General features: G+C 42.6%; 2 protein-coding genes across 4 annotated transcripts in view; both read right to left on the bottom strand.

Moving 5' to 3' along the window:
- Positions 1-37: 37 nt before the first annotated feature.
- On the bottom strand, positions 38-8,639 carry galnt6 (UDP-N-acetyl-alpha-D-galactosamine:polypeptide N-acetylgalactosaminyltransferase 6 (GalNAc-T6)). Of its 3 annotated transcripts, none has more exons than XM_008290588.1 (11): positions 8,430-8,639; positions 6,404-6,913; positions 5,651-5,823; positions 3,557-3,706; positions 2,681-2,915; positions 2,477-2,594; positions 2,177-2,377; positions 1,900-2,031; positions 1,704-1,805; positions 1,454-1,612; positions 38-992 (listed from the first exon to the last, which is right to left on the bottom strand). In XM_008290588.1, exons 2-11 carry the CDS (start codon positions 6,883-6,885, stop codon positions 879-881), a joined length of 1,866 nt encoding a protein of 621 aa, XP_008288810.1. In that variant the 5' UTR covers positions 6,886-6,913; positions 8,430-8,639; the 3' UTR covers positions 38-878. The 3 variants fall into 3 exon arrangements, with proteins under 3 accessions (XP_008288810.1, XP_008288812.1, XP_008288811.1); XM_008290590.1 differs by lacking the exon at positions 8,430-8,639 and adding an exon at positions 7,252-7,819; XM_008290589.1 differs by lacking the exon at positions 8,430-8,639 and adding an exon at positions 7,046-7,244.
- Positions 8,640-10,997: 2,358 nt separating this feature from the next.
- The window catches only part of LOC103363729 (adenylate cyclase type 6-like), a 31,623-nt gene continuing 18,971 nt past the window's right edge, over positions 10,998-23,649 (bottom strand). The window contains exons 6-24 of the mRNA XM_008290587.1: positions 22,316-22,427; positions 21,918-22,045; positions 21,613-21,771; positions 21,380-21,521; positions 21,076-21,204; positions 19,299-19,327; positions 18,907-19,054; positions 18,684-18,781; positions 18,463-18,550; positions 18,202-18,318; positions 16,725-16,877; positions 16,344-16,519; positions 16,121-16,153; positions 16,005-16,034; positions 15,789-15,921; positions 15,166-15,429; positions 14,786-14,990; positions 14,488-14,612; positions 10,998-12,951 (exon numbers count right to left, since the gene is read on the bottom strand). Coding sequence (XP_008288809.1) covers positions 12,823-12,951; positions 14,488-14,612; positions 14,786-14,990; positions 15,166-15,429; positions 15,789-15,921; positions 16,005-16,034; positions 16,121-16,153; positions 16,344-16,519; positions 16,725-16,877; positions 18,202-18,318; positions 18,463-18,550; positions 18,684-18,781; positions 18,907-19,054; positions 19,299-19,327; positions 21,076-21,204; positions 21,380-21,521; positions 21,613-21,771; positions 21,918-22,045; positions 22,316-22,427 — 2,398 coding nt within the window. The 3' untranslated portion in view covers positions 10,998-12,822. The remainder of the gene's footprint in view (positions 12,952-14,487; positions 14,613-14,785; positions 14,991-15,165; positions 15,430-15,788; positions 15,922-16,004; positions 16,035-16,120; positions 16,154-16,343; positions 16,520-16,724; positions 16,878-18,201; positions 18,319-18,462; positions 18,551-18,683; positions 18,782-18,906; positions 19,055-19,298; positions 19,328-21,075; positions 21,205-21,379; positions 21,522-21,612; positions 21,772-21,917; positions 22,046-22,315; positions 22,428-23,649) is intronic.

Below are 23,649 nucleotides of genomic sequence, written 5' to 3'. Positions count from 1 at the left end.
CACAGGTTGCAAAAATAAGTCATAAATTGTATCATGAAGCATTTGCAGATTGGCAACTTTAAGCTACAGCAGCTCAAAGTCCCAATTATTTAATATTTGTAGTTTCAGTAACTACAGCAAAGACTTGGAGTTAATCATTCCTTCAGGACACAGTACATTTTGTAAATCAGTACCAAGCATCTACAGCAGAAGGAAAGTTCTAGTACTAATACAAGATCAGTACATGTTTACATACAATAGGATAATTAACCATGAAAGGACAAAGATGCTGGTTATAACTTCAATGTATTTCCCTTTTTTACGTATGAAACCTTTAGAAATTGTAATTTGTTAGTATGATGTTAAAAAAAATAAAGATTTATCTTATATTGTATACAAATGATCATTTATCTGACACAGTGATTTTTATTTTAAAAAAAACAGACATTTCATATATTATTCTGTATTTAGACTTGTTTTCACATTCCAACATTCACTGTCAGCAAAGAAAGTCATTAATAGTGAGTTTTCAAGCTGGAGTGTAAAATCCAGTGAATTAAGGTGATGGCAGTTCACAGTCTTTATTGTGATCAGCTTTGTCACAGTCGAGCTGCCACACCTAAAAGCAAAGTCCATACTCTGTCTGAAGATCCCCAACCACCGTTAAATGTCCTTCCTGAGTTTCCTTCATAAATACATTAAAAATAAGTTAAGACCAACCGGAGGGTCTCAAACGGATGCGACTGTCTTGACTTTGTCTTCGACTGTACATTCAGCACAGCCACATGCCTCAAGCATCAAGCAAAGTCCACTTTGATCAGTGTTGATTTGGCTCCACGGAGACGAGTCTGTGGGGGGACACAAGGTGCCAGAAGTCACCTGACGGGCAGACCGGGAGGTCAGCTTATGGTCCACTGCTGAAAGAGATCAGCAGCATTACAGGAGTCCATCTGAATCTGGCCTCCTTTGAGCTGCAAACATTTCCCGCTGCTGGGATTCTTCAGAAGATGTTCCTGGAGAGTAAAATAACAAGAGAATCAATAATGAGGCTCAAATTAATTTACAAACAGACTGCATGTCACTTGTCTGTGCTCAACATAGAATGGTTAAAAAATAGTTTGATGCGGGAATGTTAAACATCATTATTATCCTTTTATCTAAGACTTTGATGAGAAGATTGCTGACGTCTTCCTGGTCTGAATAAAGCTACAGCCAGTATCAAAGCTAGTTTTGTGGTTTTCTGGTAGTATATTAGCCAGAATATTTCTTTGCTGGTTTTAATATGTTTCTGGATTGTCCATTGGTTGTCCAGCAACTTCACGGTAACATTCAGTGCTAGAAAGCTCACGGTTTTCCTTATTTCCAGCCATTATGCCAAGCCCAGTTAATTAGCTGATAGCTGTTATCCATCCAGGAAGTGTATTTGAATAAATGCCAAACTTTTTCTGTAAATCAAGCCCCACGCGTTCCTTACCTCTGTAAAGATCCACTCCTGTTGTGGTGACAAGCTGGTGCCCTTCCCCTTCCGGTGGCACAGTTCAATCTTCACCGGCTCTGACTGGGCTGAGGCATGAAGACACAGCTGCTTGCCGATGTTATGACGCAACTCCTTTTGAGATGTATACTCAAAGTACTAGAAGACACAGTCATCCAGTTAGAACTCAATTGCTCAAGGGGGAATCAAATTATCTTTCAGACTAATTACTATTTCAGAGTTACCGCACCTGGTTGCCGCCCATGTTGTGACATTGGTACATGATCACAGGTTTACCTCCATGATTGTTCTCTCCAACATCCAGGCAGGTATTAGAACCAGCATTTCTAATCTGATGCAAACATTGACACGCAACAACAGTAAGATCCAGCCACAGTTATGCAACACATGCAGTGTGTACAATGCCATTCACAAACGCGACTCACTGCTCCAAATTTGTCTGGTGTTAAGTCTGGAATGAAGGCCTCTGGGTAGACTGTGTTTAGGAACCAGGTGAAGTTCTTGCACTGAAGCCGCTCTCTCAGTTTCAGGCGATCGGAGATGTCTCCGAACTTGTGCTATAGCAGTGAAGGGACAATACAGCCGCTTAGAATCACAATAGCACATCACCCTGTTGCAGCAGGAAGTATGAAGTCAAGTCATAAAAGCATCAAAGGAAGGGTGATAAACGGCACTGTATCAAGTCAACATGCAAAAACTGACCTCCCTGGCCATAGCTGCAGCATTATTGTTGCGACGATAGTAGATCTTCTTATAGTCGTCCATCCAGACTTCAGCCAGGCGCACCTGGTTGCGAGTGATGACCTCTGTGCCCTTGGGGAAGGTGTGGGGGCTCTTGGTGCGGAAGACGTGGCCGACCACAGAACAGGGGAGGATCTCTAGCTGACCCCCACACTGCCACACCTGTGAATCACAGGAGCAAGCACTCAGAGTCTAACCTAATAACTACAAAGAGACAAATTTAAGTTGTATGTGGAACTGTGAGAGCAAAGATAAACTGACCCTGAATGACATCTCCACATTCTCACCGCCCCAGATCTCCATCTTGTCATCGTATGTTCCAATGTGCTCAAAGTACTTCTGTGAGATCGAGAAGAGACCTCCAGCAAAAGTAGGCGTTCTGAAATTTTTAGAGGCAGACACAAAAGCTTTAGAGATTCAGATGATTCAGGATGTTCCAAGTGGAACCAAAGTGATCCTTCTTACTTTACAGGGTAGGTTTCGTCCTTGCGCAGCTTCTTTGCATCCTCTGGGATTGGCTCCCAGCCAAAAGTCAGGCTCCAGTCAAAGTTGCCCCGGTTGAAAGCGCGGTTGGTGGCCACAGGTTTGTGGAATTGAAAGGAATTGAGGTCGATGGTGACAATTTCTGGGCTAACTACTGCTGTGGGTTCCTCTACAATGCGGACCAACAGGGGTTCGAGCCAACCATGAAAACACTCACCTGAAAAAAGGACAAATATAACTTGATATTTCCTCCTTATTTCCAACAACATCAAGTACAAAGAGTGAAGAAGGATCATAGCTTGGTTTCATAGGTTTCCTGATGAAACATACAGCAGATATTTTAGTTTAACGTAGCAATTATTTGTAACAGCAGTGTCACTAATGTTGAGATTCAAGTATTCAAATCGGGTTTAGTTGGGATAACAAGCAGGTGAAGAAAAGCGTGTTTGTTTTAAATGGGCTACAATTAAGCGTTGTTGTTCTTTTTCATGCAAATATTTTCCAATGGTATAGGATATTTAGTTTTAGTATATCCCTCTGCAACAAGTTGTGCTGAGGTTTATTAAGCACCATGTGAAAGAGAAGGCAGTTTTACATTGTCCAAAAACACGGATAAATGATGGATGCATGGCTTTTATTACTGTATTTAGCTAAATAATCCTGATTATCTTTTTAGCCCATGTCATACAGTCATACTGCACAAACTGAATCTTTAAAGAATTGCTAGAAAAAATAAGATGCTTCCTTGCAGTCTTGCAAGCACATACACATTTCAGTTTAACTTCTTACTTATAATCCTGACAGTGCTATGACCCAGTGAGCGACACTGTGTATTGTTGTGTGTGTGCATTTCCTTACAGTGTGCATCGAGGAAGGTGAGCACTTCACCCTGAGCTATACTGGCACCCAGCAACCTGGCTGTGATGAGGCCCTTCCTCTCCAGCTGCCTCACCACACGGACGATCTTCAGCTGGCGCACGTACTCTTCGAGGCGGCCCTTCAAGTGCTCTGCAGAGATAAAACAACATTATCATTTTGCAAGTCGTGTCATCGCGGAAAGAAAAGTTGTCTAGTGCTTCATAAAGCACCTCAGTGCCACAGGGACAAAAAAAGTCAAACACTCATCATGTTTATACCCATGAGAGCACTGTCAGAAGAAATAGCAATGAAGTGGAAACACTGCTGGTAAAACTGGGTCACACTTCCCCTTTAAGAGCTTTATGACCACAATGACTGCCTACTTCTTATAAGTTTCATTCTGACTGAATCAACCAACCACATGTCATAAACGTTACAACAGAAAGCTGCTGCTCTGGTCGCCAAAGGATATGTTTGAATACAGTAGGAAACATGTAAATACACCCAAGGGTAACGGCATGCTCACTTATGATGAGAAAACTGCTGAAGATGTTTAAAGCTCAGTTCACAGGCCACTGAGCATTATTAATAAACAACAGATGCTGAAGCCGCTGATGAGTAGTGTGCATGACTATTTATCATCACTCAAAATCATTTCTATACCTGCTTTACTCAGGGCTGCTCAGGCTAACATCAAATGTTAAAGTGTGTCTGTAAAGTGTTTAAACATATTTCAAAACAAACGGATAAAATGAAATTAACACATTACAGCACCGCTTTTTTTTTCTGTTCAAAAAGGGTCAAAACATTTTGATTACATCTACACTGTTGAGTATTTTAAAGACAATGCTTAGTTTTTCCATATATTTTTTTGGTGCGAGGACTGAATTGATGTAGCACCTAAAATATTGTTGTTGGTGGAGCTTCAAGCACCTGATTTGTATTTTAAATTACATTAGATTCATCTTTACATTACATGCAGTTTGACATCTAGCCAAAGAGTGTATCAAAAGTGTCTATGCAGAAAACAAATAACACACCAGTGAGGTGTTATTCATAGTAAAAGGGGCTTTTAAAGGCGGAAAAGACTGAGACAACTCAATTAAGCTTCTGCTGCACAATACTGTTTTCCATTCTAAAAGAGAGCAATTATCTTTTTGCAAAGTTTTGTAATGAAATTCAAACATTTAGCATGGACTGTAAACACTTTTGTGTGAAAACATCTTGCGAAGCTGCACTCAGAGCCTGACAGACAGGCCTCCTTTACCACAAGTGTCACCTCTGCAAACTCTCACTGAGGAGGTGGTGCTCTCGGAGGATTCTCTAACACTTATATAATTTACCGCAGCAAGCCTTGTGGACATGCCCTTCGTAAAACACACAGGGTCATTCTCATTTATGACACTGCAGATAGCTGTCTGCGTGCACATCACTCTCACTGCAAGTCTCCTGAGCTATTTGTAAAACCCCACTGGCTCACTGTTGTGTGATCAAGCTGCTAAAATCCCAGGCGAACACAGTTTCTAGGTTGTCTTATCAAAGCCGATGCGGTGGCTGGAATGTGGCCCTAAAAACTCAGAAGACCATGTAAACTAATAAATTACTTATAACTTCCTCGATGTTCAACATTTATTTCCCCCCTTTAAAAAAAAAAACACACAAGAGCTTCCTGGTTTTTTTTATACAGTTAAAACTGTCTGTTATTAAAAGTCAGTCTTCACTTTTACTGTGACATCATTAAACCTGTATCATTCCAGTAAGGAAATCATTTCTGTTTTTAAGATTAAAAGCAAATGAAATATTGTGTTTGCATCAACTATGGACAGAAAATATTGCTACTGTGTGCATTGACAGCTCTCTACCTGCTCTGCCTGTCTGTGACATTTTTATTCACATTCATTTTACTGACACACCAACAAGTTGGCAAAATGATGAAGCTTATATGTGTGTTTCTCACTCACAGCCTGATGAAGCTACAAAGCAAAACTCAAGTTTCTTATCGTCATGCAGCTCAAAAGCAAACTCTTGTAGTTTCCTGTCATCAAGGCCTGCGTGTATGTTTCACCATGAGTGCATGTTTATAATATATCGTACCTGCAGTACTGGCATCATCTACCAGGATGATCTCTTTGAGCAGGATAGCAGGAGATGTGTGCAGGACGCTATGCACTGTCCTGAGGAGTGTGGACCAAGCCTCGTTGTGGAAGACTATCACCACGCTGGTGGTAGGCAGAGGAGGACAGCGACGAAACTTCCTTTCCACACACCTGGGCGAGGCGAGACATGTCAAAATACACAAAGAGACAAAAGAGGTGAGTGAGACAGAAAGGCATATCTGATTAAATGAAAGTCAGAGAAGGTCCTGCGGCGCTGCACATAATAGACCATTGTTTGCAGATATTCAAGATCTGCTTACAAACACTCTAACTCGCTTAATGTGCGGCACTCGTAGTAATCAGCTCAGTCTCAAAGCCGCTGATAAACACCGTAAAGGGAAATATCTCAGGTCCAATCAGATTGTAAAAATTTCAAGTTGGACAAATATTTGTAGTGAATGAAGTGTTTACAACACGGACAATGTCTCAGTCTCCATTTAGCCCAGATACTGCATGCTGTTCAAACTATACCCAGGAATCAAATTAGGCTTTTAACAGAGTTTTTTTGTTTGTTTGTTTGTTTTTTTAAAAAGAAAATAGTATGTAAACAGCATGTAAATAATTATGTCATCAAGCATGACCACAGCTGAGGTCCACTGTATTATCTGACCTGTGAACATGTCAGCACACTTGTTGGTAAAACAGTGATCAGTTCACAATATGACAGATGATTCTGAGAACATGCTCTTACTCCGGAGGCCTTGTGTCATCCCCAAGACTTCGGCTGAGTGAGATCCGGTCACTGGCGAACTGGTTGAAACAATGCCGTGTCATGCCTTCCTCTTTCTCCTTCTCCTCCTCTGGGCTCATGTGGTCTTTTTGAAAGGGCCTCCCATCAGCCCCAGGGGCTTGGGAGTCCTGAGGAGGTCTCTCTAGATGAGGTTTGAGTTCAGCTTGAGTGTAAAATCCAGAGGGGCAGTTGGCGTCTTCGGTGGGCTGATCCTGCACCGGTGGCGGCTGCGGGGCTCCGATCTGGAAGCCGATGTTGTTGACAGCGTCTCGGACCATGACCATCATCTTGTCCTTCCTGTTCACTAGGTCCTGCAACCAGGGGTCCCCAGCTGATGAAGAGCCAACGTCCCTCTGGAGAACCACCAGGGCCACCATGAAGATAGTCCCCCCAAGAAGCACCAGCTTTAGCGGGGACATACGCCGGCGTGGAAGCAGACGCATGTTTCAGAGTGGGTGTTGCTCCTTAAGGCTGTAAAACAGAAATAAAAATGAATTACAATGGAATAAAAGCTGGCTGCCTGCTGACTGTTGGTGTCCTGAGGGGTTTCAACCTAACTTTGATAACTTCTTCATTCAAAACACACTTCTTTGTAATCCATACCTGTTTTACTTGCTATTCCTTCAGCAAAAAGAGAAGACAAGCGAGAGCAAAATCCCATGAACCGGTTTGTGCGTCTTTGAAAGTGTCATAGCAGCTGGTTACTGAGTCAAGCTTGCTCCTCCCTCTCGGTCGCTTTAGGAAACAGCCCCAGAGGGCGGGTGGAGCGAACAAACACACCACACCTTTCAGTAAACACCTGAATTCACCTGTTCCGGACACAGTCCTCCAGGACCCACGTGGCAGCAGGTGAGCTGTGACGCCGCCCGCTCAACCTGTAGCTCCCATGCTGGTTAATAAGTGACACACAACGCCCCGCTCAGACACCTGCACTCAAAGACACATCACCAGCAACGACAAGCTGTCAACTGCTACAGGAAGTGGAGTTTGCTACGTGGAGCACAGACAACTTCACCCAGACCTGGCACAATGGCAGACTGTATTTCCTGCTTTGTGAAACAGGATATCACGGCAATGTAGGACATCTGTGTGTCCTTAGGTGATCACTGTAAGAGACTCACTCTTACTTGGTCATAATTAATTTACTTTATTCTCAAGCCAGCCGACTTCATAATTGATTCAAGAGGGCACTCTTTTGGTGTTCTAGAAAAGGCAAACAACCACAAGCCACTGTGGGTTGTCTCTAATGGGAAACCAAAATCATGACAGAGGAAGAGGAAAAGAAAAACATAGAATCAGACATTATTAGGGCGGCAACTACCGATTATTTCCACTGTGGATCCATTTGTTGGTTATTTTCTTGATTAGTTATCTTTAAAAGTGTCAGAAAATGGTGCAAAAATGTTGATCAGCCCAAGCTCAAGATGACAAATGCTTTGTTTCATGCGCACCCCCAAAAGATTCAGTTTGTTTGTTTTAAATACTATAACCTTTAAATCAATTATAAAAAAAAATTAGATGGTGATGGATTCAATAGCTGATAAGTAATTGATAAATCAACTAATTACTGCTGAAGTCAATATGTGAGCCCGTGCTTTTGACTGGCTGCCAAAATACCAATATGTGACATCTGAATGCTATGAGGAAGTCACGAGATCAGGACAATTTTACAGATCAACAGCTGGAAATACGTGTTGGCACCATTAGACAGTCAGAGGATGATTACATATAAAAGCAAAGGAGACTTCCAGCTGACAACATGACAGCAAAATGAAAGAGGAAGAGCTGCAAACATCCTGCTTTCACTGAGTGTACGGCAGGCCATGCACAGCTTTAAACTCCACACAGAGAAGGAAAAGAATGTGTCGTCGTCGTATAAACCCCGAACTTACATAGTGTGGCAACAAAAAAAAGAATATTGACCCCAAAGTGGACATTCACACATGCACTTTGTGGTTTCTACCGCTCCACAAATGCCGCCACTTACCTTAAAGTGAGGCGCAGTTGTCGCCCTCCTCACCTGGTCTCGCCGGACTTGATAGTTCTGGTTCAGTGTGTGAAGCTGACACGCGTTCGAGGCTCGTCTTGGAAGTTGCCAAACTGGAGTTGAGAGCGCGGCGGACTCTTGCGCTTGCAGACCGAACAGGTGCCATTAGTTGCAATAATTAGTGTGAGTGAGTCCCCCTGCTGGCCGCGCGCCTCTCCAAGCTCAACTCAGCGCGCCCCCAGAGCGCGCGCCGCTGCGTTGACAGTTTCAAGCACGTGCGAGGAAATAACACAAAATAAGAGAAATAAGGAAAAACTGTACAATAATTAATCATCAAAAACACTCCTACTGGCCACTTCATTAAAAACACCATATTTCAATAGTGCATTACCAGACTTATAATGTGTGTACAATGTTGAAATACATTCAGTTAACTCTAATTGTTTGTTAAGGCATTATATTGAGAGGAGAACATTCCAAACGGTCACCAACACCAATTTTTTAGACTTAAAATTTTCTGAACAAAAGTTAACATACTAAAGACCACGTATGTCATGGAAGTCTTGAGTTTCCAGTGACTAAATCGTGAAGTAATCACTGAAGCCCATGAGTCTTTGTCACAGTCATGCTTTTTTAGTTCTTTCCTAGATTTATTCTACTTCTTCTGGAAATTGGATCAACATCTGCTGGGTCAAAAATATACATACAGCAACTTGAATTGTCAGTTTTGGTACTGTAGAAAGCTGTGTTTATCAAAATGTCTCAGTGGTATGGTCTCCTAACTTCTTGTGAATGATTATGAGTCCTTTGAAACAATAGGGCTCAGAGGAAATTTACTCATTCGACTCAGCCACAGACAAAGGGCCTGACAAAGGAAATCAGTGACTTGAACAAGTCAGTTCAAAGCAGTTACAGATCCCAAAATCAGGCCAAGGAAGTCCTTTCTCTAGAATTGGCACCTTAAGGCTCGACTGAAGTTAGCTGCTGATCACATGGGCAAAGAAAAGGCCTTCTGGAGGAAAGTTATGAGGCCATCAAAACTGAGCTACAATGACCAGAAATGTGTTGGGGGAGGAACACCAAACCTACAGCCAGCATGGTGGTGGCAGTATAATGCTCTGGGGCTGTTCTTCTGCTGCCAGTGGCACTGGTGCTTTCCACAAAGTAAATGGAATAATGAAGAAGGAGGATTGCCTCCACATTCTTGAGGAAAACCTAAAATCATCAGTTAGAAGTGTTGGTCATCCTACATTCACCCAACTGGTCGAGGCAGATGTCCCTCCCTGAGCCTGGTTCTGTCAGAGGTTTTTTTCCCCCTGCGGGGGTTTTCGGTTCCTTCCCACTGTTGCGGACTGCTGAAGCTTATAGGGAATCCAAATGTTTTGGATTGTTGGGTGTTTCTGTCTCTGCCTTTGTGAAGTGCTATGAGATGACTTGTTGTTGTAAATATGCGCTATACGAATAAAATTGAATTGAATTGAATTGAATTGGTCTTGGGTGCAGTTGGTTGTTCCATTAAGACAATGACCCAAAACACACATCAAAAGTTGTGAAGACAATGGCTAAATAAGGTTGGAATTAAGGTTTTAGACTGAGCTCCCTATCGCTTCGACTTAAACCAAATCAGGAATCTGTGAACTGTGAGGAAGGAACAAGTTTGTGTCAAAAAGCCAACAAATGTAGTAAAACTGTACCGATTTTGTCAAGAGGAATGACACAAAATACAACCAGAAGCTTGTTGACGGCTACCAAAAGCACTAAAAATAGCTAAGTGGACGTTAAACCAAATATTAGCATTGCTGTATTTTTAATTATATTTCCAGAACACCTATAATAAATCTATAAAAGAACCAAAATGCATGATTGTTGTTTGTGATAAAGTTGCATAGGTTTTAATGATTCCACTGTAGAAAATTCATTCATTCATCACTGGAAACCCAGGCCTAGCATAATAAACATGGTCATATGTTCACTTTTGTTAGCGACTGTAAATGCGAAAACATAAAACTTAAATAACATCTGTACGGCTGTGTATAAAAACATTATAGGGGTCATAAAAATCCACTTAATGAAAGACCATTAGTGCTGGGTTGCATCAGACGGTGCAAGATGTACCTGAAGAAGTGGCCACTGATTGTACTGTACGTGTCCCTGTATCATGAATCTATTATAGTAGCATTAGTGTTTTTCATCGGGGATTAAGGGGAATTTATGTCACTTAATTAATGTTCAGCATAGAGTGCTGTAAGTGAACATTGCCGCTACCTCAACAAAAATACATTATTCATCTGCAAGCAATTAAATACTCTCTCCTGTATCACCCTCTTGAAACCGTAGACTGATTTATGCAGAAAAGGAGATGGAAGCGTCTCTCGGGTTACTGTCACAGGGAGAAATCTTGATTGCGTGCTGCTGATTGACATGAGATCTAAATTAAAGCTAACAAATAGAACACCGCTAAGCAGGCTAAAGCTGCAATGTGAAGTAAACAGTCGACTCATTATGTTTGTGTTCAAGGAAAAAACAACGCGTTTTGCGTAGGCAAAAATTACAAATAAACACAATCAATGCAAAAAAACCAGCCATTTATTGATTTTTTTATCCAAGGGGAATTTAATCAAATCAATCATTGCACTAGTTCTTAAAGTCTGCCACTCTTTTTAAAGGAAAAGGCAACAGTGTTTAGTTGACCTTTCATTTCAAGGACAGAGAGGGATCAGCGAAAGTGAGGGTTTTTATCGTAGCCTGTTAAGGCAGCATTTTTGGGCTCCGACAGAAAAGTGAGCGTATATTAACACAAAGTGTAAAGCTAGTTTAATTGTGAAATATTCCTTCACCTTCAGGAAACAACAATTCAGTTTTGTTTTCAGTACCAAAGGCAACATAAAGACTAGTTTACTTCAGTAGTCTTAATGTGGACAGACAAACTCATTACATACATTCAAATGATTATCGTTTCAAACAAATAATTTCCGGGGGGTTAACAAACCTCCATGTGCCAAATAAAAAAACAGGGTCGAATACTGTAGTGTAGAGTTGTGAATATTGGTCCGTGAAGTATGCAGACCTTAGCACTGCATCATCTCAAGGCAATACAGACATGAGCAGACAGAGAGTTTCTGCACACACTTAATCCTGAAGCTGTCAGGTAACCAGTTTACTTTGACATGTTGTAACACAATCAAAAAAACAAAACAAAACAACAACACACATTTCATAGGCTTTTGCTTATTTCAGTTGGAATGAAATCAGTCAGAATCACAGTCCAGTAAAAGGCGCAGTAGACATAATTCTCTTCAAATGATCATTTTGACAAAGAAAAAAAAAAAAATCAGGAATGGACACACAATTCCGATGAATAATATAAAACATGCCTTGCAGCAACCAGTTTGGCAAGAAAGCATTGTCATACAGTATCGTAAAAACCTCACAGTGAAAAGTTACAGTATGCCCCTTTATAGATAAAGATCAGCATTCAGTTACATGTGCTCACACCCACACAGCCATACATTCAGCACACACACACACACACACACACTTGTATAAAATGTTTCATAACAGTTTAACAATCTCACTTCAGTTCCGTGTTACTAATGTAACTGCTCTTCCTTCATTTCATACTTCTCGTTTTTGGCTTGAGCCAAAAATACATTGCAGGGAGCGAGTGTTCAGTTTTACATTTGAGTAAAACCACAAACAGCCTTGTGTCCAGACTGCGGATAATCACAGACTGGGAGAAACAAAGAAGGCCCTGATAAGAAACAGAAGAAGTCCAAGCAAAGGTTGTCGTGTTTTTCTATTTGCGTATGTGTGCATATGTGTGCATGTGCGTTCTCCTTCATTATTAAGTCCACAACAACAAGTGTCCATCCCTGTCAGCGACAGTGACGTTACCGTGGCCTTTTCTCTCAAAAGATTAATAAATTACTTAAGATTACTGTACTTTTGAGCAGAATCATTAGTGTGTGTTTCATATCAAACATTTGTTCTTTGGTTATTTGTCATCCTTCATGTTGTCCTTGCATATTTTCTTTTACGAAACATAAGTTTTTGCTTTTCACGAAAATAAATAATGACTCCACATGAAATACTTGTACAATTGCTCATAAACACAAGCAATGCCACTTCCGTCCTAAGGCAACTGGGCTTCATTATCTCTCGGGCAGCTTGGAAGGAGGGGTGGGGCCTTCAAACATGACCGACGGCCGACACGTGTGTGCCTGAGTTCGTGACGCGAACATACAGACTCGTCTCTGTCGGTCGTCTCCTGTCCCCGGTGTGTTTGCACCGAGCTGTTGGTGCTCATTGCCTCATCGAGCTGACCACTCAGTCTCTCTGCAGTCTCTGCCTCATCAGTGCAGGGGGAGTCAGTCTGCGGTCGGCCGGTGTGTCGCTAACTGCCCGGGGGGCCGCTGGTGAGGAAGTAAGTGGTCATCTCGCCCTTTCCCTTCACCTTGACAACACCTCGACAGTCCAGCTGGTATCCTCTGTTGACCAGCACGTGGTGCAAGTCTGTGGTCACCTAAGAGAGGACGCAGACATTTGACACTCAGGATATGAGACATTCAACCCTTCCAGAGAGAAACAGTGTCGGTCCCAGTTTCACACCGGATAATCTCCCTAAAGCACCGTGATGAAGGCAGAACAGGATCAGTGGAAGATCATGTGTAGACGAGACAGTTTAAAAAGCAGTAACGTTTTTAGAAACATGAAGTCTGCAGCAGTTATTTATTTGGGTTAAAAATAACAGTTGACCAGTCATTTAGTAGAAAAATAATAAAGTTTTGATTATGAAATGATAATCACAATAATTATTTTGAAAGACATGCAATACTGTAGTAAGAAGTTTCTGTAGTAGAGTAATACAATGAGTCCTAAATTCAGTAATCACATTCCACTTACTACTAAGTGTTGCCTGGTTCTACAAACTTTGCTGCTGGTAAAAAAAAACTATTTTAAAAATACTTTAGGTGGTAGTTATACTGATTGTAGTGGTAATACTTTATTCAAAAGCATAAAAGCGTGTCTTTTTAATTTGGAGAGGGATTTGTGCTGATATTAGGACACGTGTAAGGTTTAAGGTTATATTGTTCGCTGGCAATTTTAAGTAGTGTTGCAGACTAATGCAAAAAGAAATATAACAAGCAGTGTAACAAACTACTTACTACAGGGAACAAATAAGCAAAGCAATACATTACTTTCTTAAAAAGTAATATGTAATGCATTACTTTTTTTTCGAGTAGTGACCTCAACATTGTTATTAATTTATTAATTAACCAAAAAGATGACTTCACAATGAAAATATGAATTAGTTGCACTATTTATACTGTGTCTTGCAGAAGGTATTTTGATTTGCAGTAACACATGTCGTACAACAGATGGAAGCACTGTTCTATTGTTCCAGGAAGCCAGTTCAGGCTTTTGATTTGGGGGGCAGCATTACAGCACGTAGCCAGGCTGGTTTTTACACATTTCACAAGAAGTGTCAACATCTACTGTACGGATCTGTGACTACCATTCTGCTTCTCTCAGAAACATGTGACGACCTTTCGCCACTAAAGGTGATAATATTGTGGCGGTTGCACGGCCTCTAAGGGAATTCAAAATTAGCTTCCTGCCCTCCCCCAGAGGGACATTAGAGCCTGATGTCTGCTAGATAACAGCCTGTCCAACGCTGACACCGATTTTTGCTCAAAGGCACTTGTGCAGATGTCTGAGCATAAATCCTGAAAGTGAAGGACTGTGTGGTGATTGTATCTGTGGTGTAAGCTTCCTTTCAGATACCACAAACTGTGCTTCGGAGTGATAAACAGCGAGAGGAAGCATTGTTCTCACAGTGATTTGGGTACAAGTGAACATGAATGGAACATAACGGGCACACACTTTCATGTTGAATAACCACTGATCTCAACATTATGACTAATTTCACAAGTTACTGGATTGATATTCTGAATTGGCTGACTCATTTAGCAACGAAATATGCTAAATGTTTCCTCAGAACATTAAATTACAAACTGCAGAGCATTTGCTGAGAAGAGTTCGGGTTCATGTGCAGTACCTGGATGCAGTCTGGTACTCCTGTGCTGTCCATCCGGCTGGCCACATTGACCGTATTCCCCCAGATGTCATACTGAGGTTTCCTGGCTCCAATCACTCCTGCTACCACAGGCCCCATGTTCAACCCTGAGAACAAACCACCTGACTGTGAGACGGCACATTAGTTACACCATTTTACCTGAATATTAATGCTCTCTCTAAAGAAGAGGATTACTTCTGTCTGACCCAACAAAAGCCTATCCAAAGAAGATTTATCAGATAACGTTTCAAGATCAACTTCCACTACCTCCCAGGCTTACCTATCTTCATCTGGAAGTTGTTGAAGGAGTGCTCGTTGATGTATTTCATCTGCTCTCTAAGCCTCATGGCGTAGTCGGCCAAAGCCAGGATGTGAGAGCGGCCCTCTCGGTCGTAGGTGGAGTCGTTGAGCCCGGAGGCGGCCATGTAGGTGGAGCCGATGGTTTTGATTTTCTCCAGTTGACGGAACCTCTCCTCGCTAATGATCTGGGGAGAAGTAATTAATCGTGTGTAAGACGAAGAAAGCAGCACTTCAGCTGTTTTTGAATAACAGAAACAACCGCTAGAATGTTAGCTGCATAAAAGAAAAGTCTCATTTCCCATGTTGCAAACCTTATCTAACAAATGTTTCCCATATTACTTTTGACTATATTGAACTCACCTCATCAAAGTCAGCGATGATCTCGTTGAGCAGCCTGAGACACTCCACGCCCTCGTTGTTCGCCTCCAGCTCGACGTAAAACTCTGAAAAGTTGCTGATGGACGCGAACATGACAGCGACGCACTCACATGACTGGTAGTACAACTCGTCATTTCGACGCTCCCGTGCGAGAAAGTGGGCGGCTACGTCTTTGGGCAGGATGTTGTGGAGAAGGCGGCGGTTGTAGGCCTGCAGCTCCTCCATCTCCTCCTTCTCCTCTGTGGCCTTATGGGGAGGAACAGCGAGAGCCACATCATCAGGTGACTGCATTCCTACGGAACTCACAGCTGTTTCTATGGGCCCTTTTTCACATTTTGATGTGTCACAGTGGAAAAAGCACAGGTGTAAATAATCATTTCCATTCAGCTCCCTCAGCTCCTGTGCTGACGTCGTGCATGTTGGCTCGCTGACACAGTGGCGAGGCCTATATAGAATAGAGTCATTGTTAATGTTATTACAGACCCCGTGCTTTCTCCTGCTGCGACACGTCAACATCTCCACTGTGAAAAACGCCTTTTGTTCGAGTTTGAATAGTTGGAGCTTCACTTTTGTTTCTGGTTTATAACGGAACCTCTTCGATTTACCTGCAGCTTCCACAGGAAGTCAAGGCGTGCAGTGGACTCCACCTGCTGGCCGTGCAAGTAGAGAGCCAGAACAAAAACGGTGAGGATGACAGGGGTCATGACCTTTAGGGATACCTTGGTCATGCTCTCCAGGCTGAGGAGGGAAAGAGGAGTCGTGAATGAGTGTCCTGCATGGGAGTAACAAACTAGACACAAGAAGGAGTGAAAACTACTTACCACTGTTCTGCAGTTTCATTGAAACCAAGTCTGGAAAATAAACAAGAGAAAAATCATGTCCATACATCCGATGAGTCACTGAAATTAGCGATTACAAAATGTAAAATTCAACTTACTGTTGCAGGGAATCATTAACAGGTGATAATTGCCTGAGGGGGAAATTGAGAACGTATGAAAAATATAAGAAAGTAGGTCTTTTAAAATCGAAACCTTTTAAGCCCATTTTAACCTAAACCACACTTTTGTGACACAGAAGCTGAACTATTCAGGTTGAAAATTGGGAAAGAGTGGGAGTATGTGTTATATGAGTGTGTGACTGTTCCTGGCAGGGGGACTCACAGGGTGTTGGCAATGACCAGCAGGTCTGCGTTGTCAAACAGGGCCACCTGAGGCCACTCCACCAGCAGGAGGAAAGTGAGCTGGATGAGCAGCATCAGAGCCAGCTTCCCTATGCTGCTGATGTGGAGGAACACAGAGCAGGCCAGCAGGGTCAGCAGTACGCTGTAGCTGAAATACTGCAGCGCCGAGGAGACAGCAGGGGAGGAGGAGGAGGAGGAGGAGGAGGAGGAGGAAGGTTTAGGGCGAATGCTCAAACATACTTTTCTTGCATACTGAAAAACAAACACGAAGGCGAGCACACAGGCACGCACCTGTGCTTCTGTGTGCACACACAAAAGCAAACACTAACAGACACACATGCTAAAATGTTACAGAGCTGACCTCGGGGAAATGGCAGGGCATGGCCTGGCTGGAACACAGCTTCAAACCACCGTCATCGGCTGTCTTGGTCAGGTTGTGCAGCAGGCAGAGATTCACTGATGTGTTCTGCTCCCTGGCCACACAATCCTCCAGATTCTCTCTGCTGCAGGTGAACTGGAGAGCAAGGAGGAAGCGGTTAGCCAATAAAGGGAACTAGCGAGTAGTAGCAGAAGACACGTGTTACGCTAAAAACAGAAGCCACAATTATTACAACATGTAATAATTTCACCCTACTGGAATTAGGAGGCTGACAGCAGGATGTTTAGCATTTTTATGTTTTTTTGCACATAATATTCACAGCTTTTATAAAGGCCACTTGGTTATTGTAAAGACTTTTGACCTATATTTACCAGGCAGGCCACTGTACATTTGAAAAATAGGTTTCAGTGCTTTCTGGTATTCAAACTCTGTTAATAATGGTGTTTTGAAATTACATTAAATGTGTAATTTCTTGCAATAATATGTGACTGTATTGTTCAGCCCTCTGACCTGTCATTAATATTTATTTATACATTTTGACAGTCATGTTGCCCAAAAAAAATGCCCCATGCTGTAGGTATTTAAACTTGTTTTTTCAGTTTTTTTTTTTTACAAATGTACATTTGTAATAATACAATAATAGTCCAATAAATCGTCCCAAAAATGTGCAGACTGACTATGTCGGCCAACAGCGCAGACACAGAGAGAAGCAGCTGCTGAACTGAGCAACTGAATAAGTCCTTACGAAACCTAAATTGCCTAATTTGATGTGCAAGCCTGAGATTGAGCAACCAATCACAGGCTGGAACAACACCTGCAGGCATGTGGGTCAGCACAAAAAGCTGCAAAACACAGAAAGTGACACACAAGGTCCACAAGCAAGCGTGACATTTTATAGACAGATAAAGCATATGCTGTAAACTGTGCGGTTTCAGCATCGCTCCAGTTAGAGGCAGCTTTATTCATACCATTATATGAAAAAATGCTAAAGTTTCAGTATCGATAGGCTATCATATGTGGAAACTTGCCACAACTTTTGACCCTTTTCTCAGCCGTGGCATCTGTAACATGGTATAAAGTGGCAGCGGCATTAATCCTGTTTTAATCCACACGTGCACAAACACAATGCTAAATGAGTTGTTGATAAACATGGAAAAAGTATGATGGTTAAAAATAATCTGATTAATCTACAACCCCATCTGTCAGACTGACAATTACAGACTCTAATTATAGCGCCCCCTTAGGCAAAAAAAAGTCTAATTTTAAAGCCAAGATGGTGCAGAATTTCTCCCAATGCGCTCATGTGATATGATAAAATTTGTAGGCGAGCCGATGAATGAGAAAGACACAAAGCACTTCCCCTGATTTCACTGCATGGGACTTGATTGAAACAACATGTTAACATAAAACATCTGTTTCATGATATAAAAATGACAAAATGAAGAGCTGCGGTTCCTACCATGTTAGCAAAAGAAGAGATGAAGAGGAGGAGGATGGTGAAGACGCCCACCAGTGTGCTGTTTGCTCGAGACTGGACTATTTTCTTGGTTACTGTCTGCAAGGCAGCTGGGAAGAGCTTTAATACAGGCAGCGGGGAGAAGATCAGATAAGAGGGAGTTAATACCATTAGTGATGCTGGCTGAAGACATGTAATAAGGACTCTTATCTAAAGATATCTGCAAGAGGAGTCATACGAGTGGCGAAGGCTTTTGTTTCTTACTTTGACGCAAGAGTAGATGGCACAGATGAAGAGGATGTTGGCGAGGATGATGAAGATGCTGATGTAAAGACCAAGCATAAGTGTTGTTCTGCGGAAGAGCAGAAGGCAGGCTCATGAGGACGTATAACTCCCATTAGCTCTTCATAAACTAATTAAAGTCACATTTCCTGACAACAATTCTTTAGAACTGCGAAGGCGACTTGTCCGAGGGAGTTACTTACTTTGGGAAAACAATCATCTGAATGAAGCAGATAAAACAGAAGACGAGAAGCGTGCAGGCCACATATCCCCCGAAACGATCGTCCACCTTTTTGGAGTACTGAGAAGAGAAAATCAATGAGAAGTTAGTTGCAACGCAGCTCCCTTTAAAGAAGAAATCATCTCTTCCGTTTATTTCAGTGAGAGTTTTGGCGAATTTCAGACCAACTCTCGTCAAACAACAACCTTTTTCTCGAGGTCGACGGTCTGAAAAGTGAGCAGAAACTTCTTGACGTGATCTTTCCTCAGCTGGTCGATGCTGCGCGCGTCGATGGCCCGTCCAAGAAACTCATCCACCTCATCCTCGGGGTTCAGAGCCTCCTGAGCACAGCGACTGTGAGGAACATGGAACAATAGGTCACCGTGGTGAGTCTGTGCGAATGTGTATGTGAGGGAACTGGCCTCTGCTGTGACAGGCAGGATGACTCAGAGCTAATATGGTATTAGTGCTGCGTTGGATCTGACCGTGCAAAACCAACAGCGGGTCCTAAAGTTAAACTGCTAAAGTGACAGTCTGCCAATCAACCACTAATAACAAAAGCTGCCCCAATAACAAAAAGTGGAGCCAAAACACTCACTTGTCTTTGCTGGAGGCTGCATCGATGCCCTGAGAAAAAGGACAAACACGGAGGGAATATGAGAGCAAAAAGCAGAAAGAGCAGGAGAGAAAAAAAAAGAAGGAGAAAAAGGGAGAGATTATTGTGGTGCCACAGTACAACTGAAAAATAGACAGACTCAGACATCTGCACAGCTAATCCCTGTGAGCCAGACTGATGTTTTAATTAATGCTCGGAGGCTTCAAATTACACCCTCTTTGCCCCGAGGGCTCAAACCCTCTGAGACGGTGAGGACAAAAGGAGGAGGAGAGGAAAAGAATGTAGGAAAGAATAGGAAATGAGACTTTAAGCATAGCGAGAGGGAGGAAGTAAGAGAAAGTGAGTGAGAAAGAAAATCTCCAGCTGCACTTTCATCAGATTAGCTTCAGTAAGTATAAGAAGAACGCTCTGAGAACCCTGTTGTGATTCATGTTTGCTTGACAGAAACAGATCAATATTTCTTCTCACGATCCCATTGTCCTTCACAGGCCGGTTCCGTACGTATTTGTCACATTTTGGCAGCTCGGATTCATATTTAAAACAAACGTGATGCTACTCTAACAGAAACAGGAGTCTACAGCTACAACTTGCAGCTCTGTGAAGCTGCCACATGTGTCATTTCTGCTATCGGCCTCCTAACACAATGACAGAGCTAACATGCATTAACAGGCATGTTTACTAGTTTCACCAGCATGTTAGCATGCCAACATCTGTTTACTACGAGACATGTTGTCTAAGTTGCTAGTTGAGAAATTAACCCTCTGAAACCTCAAGCAGTTTCTGTTCATTTTTTTGCTCCAGTCACATTTTTACTCACTGAGGGCTCATTTTTCCTTCACCTCTACTGAAACAGCACAACTGTGACTAGAAGAGTCTCTTGTAAAGTATCACAAATATGCAATGCCATAAATCTTATAAAAGAGAAATGAAAGCTGAATTTCTTTGATTATGTAGTTTACAAATATGTTTAAAAACTGGTATTAATATTTTACCAAGTGTCCAAATGTGATGCCAGTACTCTCTTGATGACTTTTGACAATATAGAGATTTTTTTTTAACTTACTTTATGAATTAGTTTTATTACATGCCTGCAGATCAGCCCAGTTCAGTTGAAAAGTCCCTGAATTTTTGTCATGTGACTGTTGGACGCATTAAAACTGAGTAGTTTATGGACAAAAGTTGATGATTGTTTATGCTTCACAGATCCCCCACCATGTTAAATGGTGCAATTTTAGCATCTTTTTAAAGATAACATGCCTTTCAAAAGTGGGTTTTGGGGTTCAGAGGGTTAAAAACAGCATTAAAAAGTATATAAGAAAAAAAAAACTTCTGTTTATTTAACAGGGAAGCTGGGAAACATTATTACCTGCAATTAATACAGCAAAATAGTTTGGTGTTCCGTTTGAACTAAACAGAAAATGTAGCATGCAGAATATCATTAGTTAAACATTTGGTCACAAATCAAACCACTGAGCCTGAATGTGATTTTAATCTTGACTTGATGATGGTTCTGAATGACATGTTGTGGGGTCACCATCGTTTACAATCTGTCCTCTGGGGACCCAGAATGTCTCACTCTAATTAAGTACATTAAGTGCAGAGCAAGAAGATCTACCTCTGACATTATGAGCTACCTCAAGGACACAATTATATTTATGATTTTAATTGAGAGAGCGGACGGGATGACACTAGAAACCCCATCGAGAGAAGAAGAAAAGGTGCCATGTACGAAACAAAGCACTTCCTGCTTGTGTCTCACCATCTTCTTGTAGACTTTGGACTCCTTGGTTCTGGAGAAAGATCTATCAGGCACCCAACGTGGCATCAGTCCCTCTGCAGAGTTTGCACGTGCTCGCTGCATCTTGGCCATCAGGGCTTTCTCCTCTTTCTGCAAGTGAAGAAACACCACCAGGGTACATGCTTTGACAAATAAGGTCTTCTATGCCGGGTGACAAGCCATTATATTGTTTGTGTGAAATATGGCGCCAGCGTGATGTGTTGAGGAGGTCATGCAGATAATCAAGGGCATGTGTGTGTGTGTGTGTGTTTGACCAAACACTAACCCTTTTCTGGCTGCAGCCCAGCACCAAGAAGGTTTCAATGTTGTGCTCCTTCAGGTAGGCATTCCGCTCTCCTCCAAATCCCGGCTCCACCTCATAGTCCCCGTTCAAATACTGCAGCGTGGCTTTGGTGATGTGGATACGCCTACACACACACACACAAAAGCTGGTGTCTCAGAAACTAAACAGGGAGTTAGCTTCAGTGCAGCAGCAGGTGGAGGGGGGGAGGGACTTACCCGGCCTTTCCTCCGGCCTCCATTTGGTTGGCGAGCGTCACGTCGTTGGACCAGACATCAAACTGCCACTTGCGCAGACCCAGTACTCCGCAGTGAACCCGCCCGCTGTGGATGCCCACCCGCATGTTCACATTTACACCCGTCACCTCTCTCACCAGCCTGTGGAAACAATCATCACAGAGTTACTTCAAAACCCTTGTGAGGCAACTTTTTACCCAACATTCAATGAAAAATTCCCACATGACCGTCAGAGTCCATGTTTGTGATTTTGACTCTTCCAGCGTGTTTTTGTGCATTTCACTCACGAGATGGCTTCGATCATGTCTACTCCCATCTCTACGCAGCAGTGGGCGTGGTCAGCCCGGGGCTCAGGCAGCCCTGACACACAGTAGTAACAGTCTCCCAGGATTTTGATCCGCAGGCAGTGGTTCTCCTGCACAGCAAAGACACATAACACATGAAATATTAGGCCTTCAATTACAGCTAATACAAGCCATGCCCATGTCAAATAGATGTGCAATATGGATGATTAAACAGTCTCAACATAGTCTAGTTGGTGTGTTACACAATACTTAATTACCCCCTCCCCCCCCGCAAGTAAGTACATCATTATGGCTATGTCATACTAACACTGAAGGCTCCATAATGTACAGTTACATAAGAAGCAGCGGCTCAAAGTTCTGCTGCAGGTGTCGGCGCTCACCGAGGCCAGCTTGTCAAAGCGGGCGAAGAGCTCGTTCAGCGTCATGACCAGCTCCTGGGCCGTGCACTGAGACGCCAGGCTGGTGAAGCCCTCAATGTCGGCAAACAGTATGCTGCAGGAGAGGTGACGGTGGTGAAGGTGAAGAGGGGGGAGGCAGGGAGGGAGAGAGAGAGAGATGAGAGGAGAGGGTGCCCGAAACAAACAGACAGGAAAAGAAAGACAAAAAGGAGATCAATCAATAAAGCACAGAGTGTGTTAGCATGGTCTAGCACCTCCCTCCCTCCTCAGTGTCCAGCTGCCATGAGAGCTGGAGGGGAGAGAAAGAGGCGGACATTTGTTCAGCTCTGGCTCTCATCATCTAGGCCAATGTAGGTCACCTCTTCCAGCCCTTCCCTCTGAGAACGCCCCCCCTCCATCCCCCCTCCATCCCCCCTGTCTGCATGCCATTCATTGCTAACTTTTGATAGTAATGAAAGGCGAGGATAAACAACACCACAGACAAAAAGTTCTACTTGAAGGCAACAGATGGCGCTGTGGGCCCCATGAGGTCATCCCCTGATGGAGATTTAGTCCTAAATTACAGCAGCGTGTCTGTGTCTCCCACCGTGACCAAGGCTGCGAGCCACTAGTTTATCTCTAAAGGCACGGATTCACCCAAATTAAAAAGAAACTTCCTCACTTACCGCCTGTGGGATTTCTCCAAACAGTGGGTGTCGTTTTGGCAGCATTAGCATTTTTATTTGCCCATATTTTCTGATTTCTGCTTCCCACTGTCAACAGTTTTCACTGCCCCATAACAGAACTGACAGCAGGATTTGTGGGTTATTGAGAGTAACTGGTACGCTATTTCTGGACCCAGATGCCACTTTTTTTTTTTTTTTACAAAGCCATAGTTGAAACTTTGTTTATTTTAACACAACTGGATTCCAGCAAAACGGTGACTTAAAGTCTGATGAAATGTAGAACTTGGTGTAAGTGAGAAAATGCCTTTGGACGAGCAAATTACTGGTATAGTTAAACCTCCGCTTAAAACATCTCTCTCTCAAAATCTTGACTGACCAGAGTTAAAAATGTAAAACTCCTGATCATAGCTTAAACGCCAAAACAGGTCTATAATATAAACTTTACGTTATAGGTCTGTTTTTTGAACATTAGCGACGTAAACACACTTTCAGCATCGTGAAAAAAGGAACAACAGGTTCAGTTGCTTTGACAAAATGATCTAAGCATCAGTTTTGGACAAAGACAGCCGGTTTTAATCTTATGTTACGTTTGGGTAATGGATTGCTTCTGTAAGTTTACACCTTGGTAGAGCCGTGGTGTTGCGGCAGATT

The sequence above is a fragment of the Stegastes partitus genome, unplaced genomic scaffold (assembly GCF_000690725.1).
Source record: "Stegastes partitus isolate 25-593 unplaced genomic scaffold, Stegastes_partitus-1.0.2 Scaffold686, whole genome shotgun sequence".
NCBI lineage: Eukaryota > Metazoa > Chordata > Actinopteri > Pomacentridae > Stegastes > Stegastes partitus.
Note: the sequence above shows the minus strand (reverse complement) of the source record. Positions and strands in the feature narration are given on the sequence as shown.

Coding starts and splice junctions, on each gene's coding strand:
- galnt6 (XM_008290588.1), bottom strand. CDS start 6,885: ATGCGTCTGCTTCCACGCCGGCGTATGTCCCCGCTAAAGCTGGTGCTT. Junction 3,707..5,650: donor AGATGATGCCAGTACTGCAG/GTACGATATATT, acceptor TTATCTCTGCAG/AGCACTTGAAGGGCCGCCTC. Junction 2,595..2,680: donor GACGAAACCTACCCTGTAAA/GTAAGAAGGATC, acceptor TAAAAATTTCAG/AACGCCTACTTTTGCTGGAG.